Here is a 10681-nt window from a genome sequence, read left to right as displayed (position 1 = left end):
ATTGGTGAGGCTGAGTCAGCTCAGCTAGTGCTCCCTTAGAAAGATCAGCTTCTGCTAGTTTGATAGGGACCCAGATGTGCTGGAAGAGAGGGTAAAGCTGCTAGATTTGGCCTTCAAAGCTTCAGAGAATCTCTTTGCTGCCATCTTAGGGGTCTTCTGGATTTTTTTTTACAGTCCAGATTTTATTTGGGATGAAAATGGCCCTGTAGCTTCTTTTAAGAAAGGCACGAAGCATAGTGTAGAGTGCAGTCCTGTTTTCTGTAAGACCAAATTCCACACATGGCAGGAATGAAGAATTTGTGGGCCTTTGGATGATGCTGAGTAACATCTGAAAGCCATCCCAGCCACGTAATCATGTTGGGAGTAGCAATTCAGCAACATATGGGGGAGGGGCCCACAGGTCCTTAGTTCTAACAGATGGGGTTTCTTTCTTCATAGTGAGGCTTTCTTGCTCATTTCTCAAAGGACAAGATTCCCTTTTTAAAATGTTTCAGATGGACAACATTTATTCAGTGCATTTATTTTAAAGGATTCTTATGTTTTGGGGAGGAAAAAGTTGTCCTTGAAAGCAATGGCCTAATGATTGACGCAAGGATCAACCAGCTGTTTGGACTTTGAACTCCGAAGAAGCTATTTTTCATAGATATAAAGTACTGCAGATTGGAGTGCCATGCATAAGTGCTTGCCATTATCACCCTTGTTAATGGTATGGTGAATCAGTGATTCATCTGGTTGTCCTCCACATTTCTAAGTATTATGTCACATGAACAAAAGTGAAAACAGAACTATATAGACACTAGCAGAATTCTCATTGTATCTGCTTTGCCTTCTATCCTAAAAATGATCTACACTAATCACCATTTGGTGATGAAAAGTATCTCCATGGAAATTTGTCTTGGCCCTAATAGGTAGATAACATAGGTAAGAATCAAGTTCAGGTACAAAAGCAGGTCTTCCATGCACTGACAGTTGGCCATAGTCTGCATGAAAGAAAAAATACCTTATAAATTGTATTTTCTTTTTAATGGGACTTTCTGGTATGCAGTTATTTAGCACTCTGCTTATGTTCAGAAGCTTATCCTCTAATACGAGGGTCCTCAACCCCTGGGCCTTGAGCCTTTCGGAACTGGGCCCTGGAAGTGGGTGAGTGCACTCTCATGCGTATCCCCACTTGCATGAGCAATGGGTGAGCACGTGCACATGTGCTCCATTTGTGCCAGCAGTGGGCACACATGCCCACCGCTCATGCAAATGGAGCTGCGTGTGCACACTTGCCCGCCGCACACGTGGAACCATCCCCTCACCCTACCAGTCTGCAAAGCCGAAAAGGTTGGGGACCTCTGCCCTAATAAGCACTCCTGCCAAATTCAGATTCCCCTCTGATGAAGAGTGCAGAATTGCTAGATTTATAGAAGTTGGTATGAGGGCCTTTACCATTGTTAAAGATTGGTTATGGGGACAGCAAACTTCATGGAGGTATAGTTTCCTCTGATGCAAGGCTGGATAGATAACAGTTCAGCAGCTGATAAAGGCACCAGTTATCTAGCTACTGTATATCAAACCCAAGTCCAATTCATGCAGTGAAATCCAATTGAGTCCAATTCTTTATTTGCTAAAACCTAATAGACAGATTCTTGCCAGACCAAAGGTTTTACCTTCTAACCTGAAAGATATATCCTGAGCGATTCTAGGGTGTGGCTATCCTGAACCTTTTCCTCCCTCTCCAATTCAGTTCAGAACTGCAGTTTCTTATTTTGGACTTTCTTCCAGAATATTTTCCCCTCTGGCATGTGCTACCTCCATTGGAAACTGTGGTACAATTGCTGAGATCTCCCCCACTTCTTCTCCGTATCCTCCCCCACTTTTATCACAGGTTTCCCTCTAAGTTAGGAGGTGACATGTTTTTGCACAACTTAAGGTGGACTGAGTTGGAATAATGGGGGGAGGGAAATACTTTTAGCACCTGTACAAGTCAGGATGGGTGGCAAGTAAATTTAATAAAGGATGAGTTAAGGCTATCTCAAACATGGGCTGGGGTGAAATGAAATCAGGCACTCAGTTGAAAAAAGATGATGTATTTGTATTATGAGCAGAGGCCCATCCCAGAGTTGGCTATTAGAGAATGCTATAAAAGGGTTCAGTCTGTGCTCTTTGACTGGAACCAAACAAGGATGGTCCATATCATGATGTATGACATCAATCCTATACTCATCATTCTTAAACATTCCTATATTTAAAAAGGAATGTCCACTATTCTTCGTTCCTTCTGCAGCTTCTTTCACAAAATCCCCAAGAAAAACAAACTCTAGAAGTTTCTTATCTGAAGATTGAAATATCTGCTGAATTTAACAAGCTGCAAAGTTGCCTGGCTTGATGGCACTTGTAGGAGGGGAAAGTTTACTAAATTATATAGGGGCATTGTAGCAAAAATAAGTGGATTTTATTCATTTATTGAACTGGGTTATTTGAAGCCTCCTATCCAGCTAAAAGGGTTTTTACAGCAGGCTGTGGCAAAGTACTGGTGTATCACTGGTGTGTCTAAGCCCATTGTTTGGCATTTCAGTGTTCCCTTGAATGGGTTGGAAATTTGATGTTTTAGACAACTTCTGTAATGTATTGCAATTTATGCAGCTAATAGAAAGTTCCCTCAATTGAGACAAAAATTGCTGTTGTTAAGCAAGGTGGATATTAAGTGAGTCAGAAACAATTTTATGTCTTTTTTTGCCACAGCTGTTAAGTGAATCACTGCAGATGTTAAGTGAATCATGCTGTTGTTAACTGAATCTGGCTTCCCTCATTGACTTTGCTTCTCAGAAGCCTGCTGGGAAGGTTGTAAATGGTGATCACATGACCCCATGATGCTGCAACCATTGTAAATACATGCCGGTTGCCCAGCCCCCAAATTCTGATCAGGTGACCATGGGATTACAGGGACAGTTGTAAATGCGAAGTTGTAATTCACTTTTTTCCATGTTGTAACCTCAAATGGTCACTAAAGGAATGGTTGTAAGTTGGGGACCGTCTGTACTAGCATTACTCCCCACTATCTAGACTTAACTCATGCAGCACCCAAGCAGTGAATTGTTTGTTTTGCCCTACTTCAACTTTGCCCAAGAGTAATTTTCCTGTTCGTGTCTTACCACCAATTTCAACTCTGATCTCATGTTGTGCCTCTACCAATTCCCCATTCCGCCTTTATATCCTTAGAGTTTTCCCCAGTTTTTCTAATCTGAAAAGCATATTTTTCCATGGATGCAGATAGTACAGAAGGAAGGAAGGGGTGAAAAAGCAACTAATGAAGTAGGCCAAGCGATTTTGCTACTGAGACAAAGGGCAAAATGGAAGGTGCGCGTCCCTTGCCCTCTTCAACCTAGAAGCAGGTGGGTGCTTTTTTGTTTTTTATCTGGGAACGTGCACCTGAAAGCAACTAGCTAGCCTGGAAGCTTAGGAGAAATGCCAGATATTTTGGGATGTGCTAGCAAAAGAATCAGTCACATTTTACCTAATGGAAAGTTGGAATCCATTGCAGATGATTGATTGATTAGATGCCAAGAATTTGCTTCATAGCAACTCCATAAATATAGTATTTGGTGTAGCTTCCATTCTGTATTTTGAATAATTTCTGCTTTAGCAGATTCTGAGATTTTATGTTTAAATTAAACAGCATTTCTTTGAGATTTACTTATTCAAGACTTGGGTTTGCTATCCTAGCTGGCTCCATTTGCTTTATAGACTGCCCTGATTCAGCTTTTAGGTAGACCATTTCCTTTAACTTAAGGGATCCTGCAACTTTCCTTTTAAAAAAGCTATGGATTTGGGGCTACTTAACAGATGGAGGCAAAGGCTCTGAAGGAGGATAAAAGAATTACACTAATAGAAAGGCCCTTTTAATTGTTAAGGAGATTAGAAGCTGGACCAAACAGGCATTCAGCTGGAAGGTGACCTACCACGTGGAATCAGAACCATGTAACTTTACACAGAGACAAAGAGGAATAAATCCTCCACGTAGAAAATCAACCATGAAGGCAGCAGGTTTGGTTGCAAGATACCATAGCTCTGAGATGTGAAGGAGTTAGGTAGGGAATCTATGAAACATTTAGAGATACTGAGACCGCAAAGGAAAAGAGATGGAGCTATAGTGCAGAACGCCACTATTGTAGAATACAAGATCCCACTGAAGAACACAGCTGATCAAAAGGCTATTGTACCACCTGTCAGCCCCCTTTCGTTGTGGCTTTTATGTAGAAGCTCCACTATTGGTTACAGGAGGCTGGCAGCTCATTGAAAGCTTTGTAATCCTAGCTGTGCTAATTAAGCAAAGCTGGTGCAGTGCTAAGTGCCTACTTTTTCCCCCATCCCTGCTGTGCTTGCACAGAGGAGGAGCAGGAGTAGAAGTTAATGTGAACAGTGCAGGAGAGAGCAATGCTGCCAGCTCAAGGAGGTGTGGAGGGCGGGGGAAAAGTAATGAACAAGATTGGTTGTATGGGCTGCAGATTAGATGAAGGAAAAGCTGCTGCAGACAGACCTGGAACTAGGGCATTTGCAGGTCACCGTGGTGCTTTGACTGAGATGTAAACGCTCATTTGTTTTAATCCAGATTCCTCAACTGTGAGGCTGGGCATACATTTGTACCTATTAATAACTGGGAAAACTTGACTTCCACATCAGACTTTAGGATTGTTTGCTGTCTAAACTGAAGATGCCAACCAATGGGATTCACCAGGCCTTGAAGATCCAGTTTGGCTTAATCAATTCTGATAATCGCTATTTAACAGCAGAGCACTTTGGCTATAAAATCAATGCCTCGGCACCGAGTCTGAAAAGGAAGCAAATATGGAGCCTGGAACAGGATGGAGACAGTTCAGTGGTCTTCTTAAAGAGCCATCTAGGTCGGTACTTGTCTGCCAACAAGGATGGCAAAGTCTCCTGTGAAGCTGAGAAGCCAGAAACTGATGGGTGTTTTATCATTGTCACTCAGTCAGATGGACGCTGGGCGCTCCAGTCAGAACCATACAAGCGCTTCTTTGGTGGTTCTGAAGACAGGTTGTCCTGTTTCGCCCAAACCATTACTGAAACTGAGCTCTGGGTTGTACACTTGGCCATCCACCCCCAAGCTAATCTTCTGAGCGTTAGCAGGCGAAGGTATGCTCACCTCAGTGCCCAAGAAGATGAGATCTCTATTGACAGCAATATTCCTTGGGGGGTGGATTCGCTTATCACCCTTACCTTCCAGAACAAGAAGTATTGCCTACGAACCTGCGACAATCGCTACCTGCGCAACGATGGTATCTTGGTCCAGGAGCCAGACCGCCATTCAGGTTATACCCTGGAATTCAAGGCAGGAAAGTTGGCCTTCAAGGATTGTGATGGGAAATACCTAGCACCAGTGGGACCTACGGGCACTCTTAAATCTGGCAGGAGCTCCAAGCCAGGCAAAGACGAACTCTTTGATCTGGAAGAGAGTCACCCACAAGTCATTTTCATGGCTTCCAATGGCAGATACGTCTCCATCCGTCAAGGTAATAAATCCATCCCTTTCTGCTTTGTGGGGCTTCCCTTGGCCAGGCAATGTTTCTCTCCCATTTCAGTAACATGCTTAGATGTGCCTAATGGTTTGTCTACCTTGCTATTGGGAAATATGCTTGGCTTTGCTTAACTGTGGCTGGCAGTACTTACAGTTTCTGGAGATTTTTTGGCATTTGATTTTCTAGAGCTTTTTAGCAGTCATCTTTCTATGCTTCACTACATCTCTGAACCTGAAGGGAAAGGGCATAAAATTTCATGACTCTGTAACAATTCTTGATTTTCATCAGTGCACTGATTGGTTCACGGAATGTGATAAAATTCTAGCATAGAATATTTGACATGTTGCTTGAATCCAATCACTGTAAATTGTAACTTTTGGTTTACATGATGTATGAACCCTGACACCACAAATCATAGCTTTAATATAATGGATGTGAGGGACGGGTGTCTGAGCTGTGAAAAGTACAGATTACCTCAATTGTACAAAGGGGATGTGAATCCAAGAGGTATTATCAGCAAGAGCTGGGCTAGGATTTAAGAATGAAGGACATTCACCAAAGTGAGCAGCCATAGAGCGTCTTGGAGGTTTGTTGCAGCTGTCAGCTAGTTGTGTGTTAAACTGAGTCTCTCCGGTCTGTGCAATAATGTTAGAAACTCCACAGTATCAGTTAGCATTTCTGCTGTTGGTTCTTAGACAAGAAAGTGACATTCTGAGTCCTGCCACAGTACCTTCTTTTGAATTAGCAAGTTGTTGCTAATCAGCCTCAGCTAAAGTGGCTTATACCTGCTTTTGGGAACTCTCAGGATTCACTCCCAGCCCAGTGGGGGAATCAGTTTCTCCAAAGGCAAAATGAAGGATAGGAAAGATGAAGGATAGGAAAACACATGCAGGAGGGGGGGAAAGCTTGTTTTCCGATAACAGAAAAACATTGGGAGGATTTCCCTGTCTTCACTGTGTAGCCATCAGATTGCAGCTTCTGTGTGTGAATGGAGGGGCTGCTGTCTGAAATAGGTGTGAGGCTCTCTCTGGATGGAGTAGATCTCATTAACTGGCCTCTGTTTCTGTCCAGACACAAAAGACTGAAAAATCAAATAGAGAATAGAAGTGTTTCTCAAAGTGCCTGAGAACCTGATTGAGAAACGGAGAGATTTCAGAGCCCTTGATAAAGGATCTAGGATCTGAAGTGTTTGTCGTGTACAAGAAATATTTCTCTGGTACATCATCTGGCTTTCTTTGACACATAAGGAAAACAAATGCGTCCCTAGATATCACCCACCTAGTGTGGCATTCTTTGGTACAAGAGCTGTTGCGTAAGTATGATTTGTGCAACAGCTGTCCCAAAGCTTCTATAAATTTCAGCTTCGCACAAAGAATATGCTCATTATGTTTCATTTACTTCTGTGCCATTAAGTGATAGTTGTTGTTGTTAGCTGCGAAGTCGTGTCCGACCCATCGCGACCCTATGGACAACATTCCTCCAGGCCTTCCTGTCTTCTACCATCTTCGAGAATATCTTCCAATTCCTTCCTTCCTGATTTAAATCAGTCCAATAATCTCAGTGAGACTTGAGATCAGCTTTTCTGGTTATCTGTTTTGGGTGCTGTCCGTAACTCAGAGCTTATCAGCCATAAAAATCATAAAAATCAGCCTAAAAATCAATCTCATTTTATACTTTTGCTTTACAAATTTTTCAGGATGAATCAAGAGGGTTTTTATTTAGTTCATATTTTATTTATTTTATGTTTTATTTTACTTTATTTTATTTTATTTTATATTTTATTTTATTTAACCACCCATCTTCCTCTTATCCCTCTACCATCTACTGAGGAATTATGACATTTACCTGCTTAAATATAAAGTGCCCAACATTATTGAAAGTGCTTTCCTCTTTCATCTCAGAGCTGAATTTTGGAATATGAGAAACCAAAGCTCATGAAATAACTTTTTCATATGGCTACAGGACAACTCTTATGTAGCTGTGGTAATTTGATTGATCAACCCCAGAGCAATATTCTCCTTTAGTCATCAACCCATAGTTTATGCCTCCCTGGCATGGCTTCCATTCTGCTCCTAATCGTAAACAAAATAATCTGTTGAAGAAAACCTTTTGCAGATTTAAATGTTCTGTAGTGCTTTCTTCTAAAAAAATGTGTGGGAATATTATGTGATGTCAGGCGCAAAGAACCAGGAACACTCACTGAGCTCAAAGCACTGAAGAGTTTATTATTGTTACCTATATACAAGAATCTGGTCAATTAATGGGTTAGGGTTAGGGTTCATGGAAAGCTAACCTTAGGTCTCCTGTGGGAGTGCAAAGATTCCAAATTGATATGTTTAACCTTGCCTTCCAGCTCAGCTCAGCTTGATCATCTATATATGAACAGTGAAATTATTGCCTATCCTTCATCCCTTGTCTTCCTCATTTCTTCTCCTGAACACCCAATATCCTAAGAACAACTGAACATGTCTACTGTGTGCATATGGTATCTCCTTTTCCTAGAATTCCAAAAACTTTTAAAAATTCCAAATGCCACTCTGAAGCTAACTCAATACTTTTTGTTTTCAAAGCACAAGGGATATTTTTTCTGTGGGTACCCAGAGGTGGGTGGTCTACCTGAAAACAAATGTTTCTAAGAAAATCTTATTCCCACGTGCCCATAAGACAATGCTGATTCTCCAAGGGAAGCAGGAGTACAAAGTCAACCACACAATTTCCAGCAGATAATGTTTGAAGCACTCTTGTCTATGCGCAATTTCTTTCTACATTAATATGTCTTAGCTGACCAGATAGATGTGATTATTAAAAGTTTTATACAACTGCCAGCTTATTTTATTACTGTTTCTCAGGAAAATCATGAGCTTTCTTTCAAAGAACATAGCAATCTAAAAATGTTTTGTACTTCTGGAAATTCTTTTTAAAAAGAAACTCTACATAAATATTCAAATAATTTTCATACATGGGATTTTCTTTGTGCTGTCTTCATCTTTTTAATGGAGAAGAGCACCTTATATTGAGTAATGAATCCAAAATTGCACCCCATTTGGATTGGTGAGTTGAAAGCTATTAACCACAGTACTTTGATCGCTCACAGTAACTGAGCAATAATTACCTCAGTTGGTCTGCCTAACAACAGCATGGATCATATGATGCATTAGACCAGGGGTCCTCAATCCCCGGTCCATGGACCAGTACCGGGCCGCGGCATGTCAGCAACCGGTCTGCACAAACAAGGAAAGCCCCATCCACAGGATGCAGGCAGTACACAAAACCACGCCCCCTCCGGTCCATGGAAAAACCTCTCTCCATGTAACTGGTCCCTGGTGCCCAAAAGATTGGGCATTAGACTACTCCGTTTCCAGTATGATGCCCCCTTTTATGTTTGTACTAGTTTTCTGCTATAACAGAATTCCATCATGCAACATTGAGCGTGATGGAACACTGGGAAAATTATCTGTTGTTTCACATATAGAAGAGATATAGAAATACAGCAGACTATCTCTTTCCCCACTCCCAAAGCTAACCAAATTGATGTGAATAAATGTTTTCTTGCTATCTGTCATCTCCATCATCAAATATCTGACTGTGATTTTTCAAGCTCTAAAGTCTCTTAGTAGGAAGAAACAAAGTACATAAAAGTCTATGGAGATTCTCAGTCATCTAGGTCATGGTTGTCGCCAAGGTAGTTTTTCAAGAAGCAACTGGACTTCCTTGTTTTCATTTGAAGACATTGCTGAAGAAGCTTCTTGGATGAGAAGCGAAACGTCTTCAAAGAAAAACAAGAAAGTCTAGTTGCCTCTTGAAAAAGCACTTTGGGGACAAAGTACTGTAAGTAAAACTTTTTTTGTGCCATGAAGATCAATGGGCATTTCACTTTCTATATTAAGGTATCATTGAAATATGCAGGTAACCCAGCTGATGATTTCTTTAACTACTTAGTAGACCTTTATTACTGTGCTCTAGTTTGCATCTTCTCTGTCACAGCTGTAAGGAAAAAAAATTCTTAGTGTTCCTGTAGTTTATGAAAGACAATTGCTGTTTGAATGGGCAAATTCAACCCATTTAACACACTATGGCAGGGGTAGGCAACCTTGGCTCTTTTATGACTCATGGACTTCAACTCCCAGAATTCCTCAGTCAGCATAGCTGCATAGCTGACTCAGGAATTCTGGGAGTTGAAGTCCATGAGTCATAAAAGAGCCGAGGTTGCCTACCCCTGCACTATGGTAAATTGTCCATTCCTTATCATTGAGAACAAACCTAAAAAGAAGAAATAGTCAGCAATTTAAAATGGTAATAACTGAATCATGTTACCAGCAAACCAAAGGAATCATATAATTGATTTAAATCTGCTTGGAAAAGAGAACCCTTGCTCCTTTTCCCATAGAAAAATGAAACATACATGAATCATTGTTCTTTTTAATGTTATTTTTAAGAGTCCAGGTGAGTTGAATGCTTCTCTTTTTCTGATCTTTTGGCCAGGGTAAAACAAATTGAAATTCCATGCTTACAGCCACAGCTGTACAACCAGAAGACCTAAGGCATATAAGATTGCCAATTTCTGAATTGGAGTCCAATAACTACTCTTTCATGGCAGTGATGTATGGCAATTCACAGGGTATAAAATGTTATTTTCTGCATGAAAAGAAATCACTTGCTGGCTTCTGCACACAAAATCCTTTGGGAGCCAGGGTTTATATATTTTATTCTGCTCAGACATTTACATATTTTATTCTCACATTTCTTGAACATGATATATGAATGAGAAAATTAAGAAAAGATCTAGGAGGTCCAACATGTACATTAGATATTGAAAGATAAGCTATGAAAGCGAAAAGCAAAACAAAAGGCAATATGCATGCCACATTTTCTTCCCAGTACTGTACTAATCAGAGCTCTGAAAACTATTGCAGATAGTCTTCATATGTTTTATCTTATTCTTTGTAAAACTGTGTAGTTCATGAAGCCTAAAAGCTTACTTTTAAAAAAAAAGAGAAACAACTGAAATCAGTAGATATTCTGAAAAAACACAGGTTTCTTGATTACAGAACTCCGATCTCTAGCAAATACTCCTTGTTGCTCACTTTGGTCCTAGTGAAGCCAGGAATACAGCAGATCACATGGTTTCGAAGAGAACACCCACACAGAGACTCTGC

General features: G+C 40.8%; 1 protein-coding gene across 1 annotated transcript in view; it reads left to right on the top strand.

Moving 5' to 3' along the window:
* Positions 1-4699: 4699 nt before the first annotated feature.
* FSCN2 (fascin actin-bundling protein 2, retinal) overlaps positions 4700-10681 on the top strand; it is a gene marked incomplete at both ends in the record, with an annotated part of 31556 nt that continues 25574 nt past the window's right edge. The window contains one exon of the mRNA XM_081320926.1: positions 4700-5519. Coding sequence (XP_081177052.1) covers positions 4700-5519 — 820 coding nt within the window. The remainder of the gene's footprint in view (positions 5520-10681) is intronic.

This window comes from Vipera berus, assembly GCF_964194415.1.
Source record: "Vipera berus genome assembly, chromosome: 2".
Lineage (NCBI taxonomy): Eukaryota > Metazoa > Chordata > Lepidosauria > Squamata > Viperidae > Vipera > Vipera berus.
The sequence above is the reverse complement of the archived record's forward strand: the minus strand, read 5'-3'. Positions and strand labels throughout refer to the sequence as shown.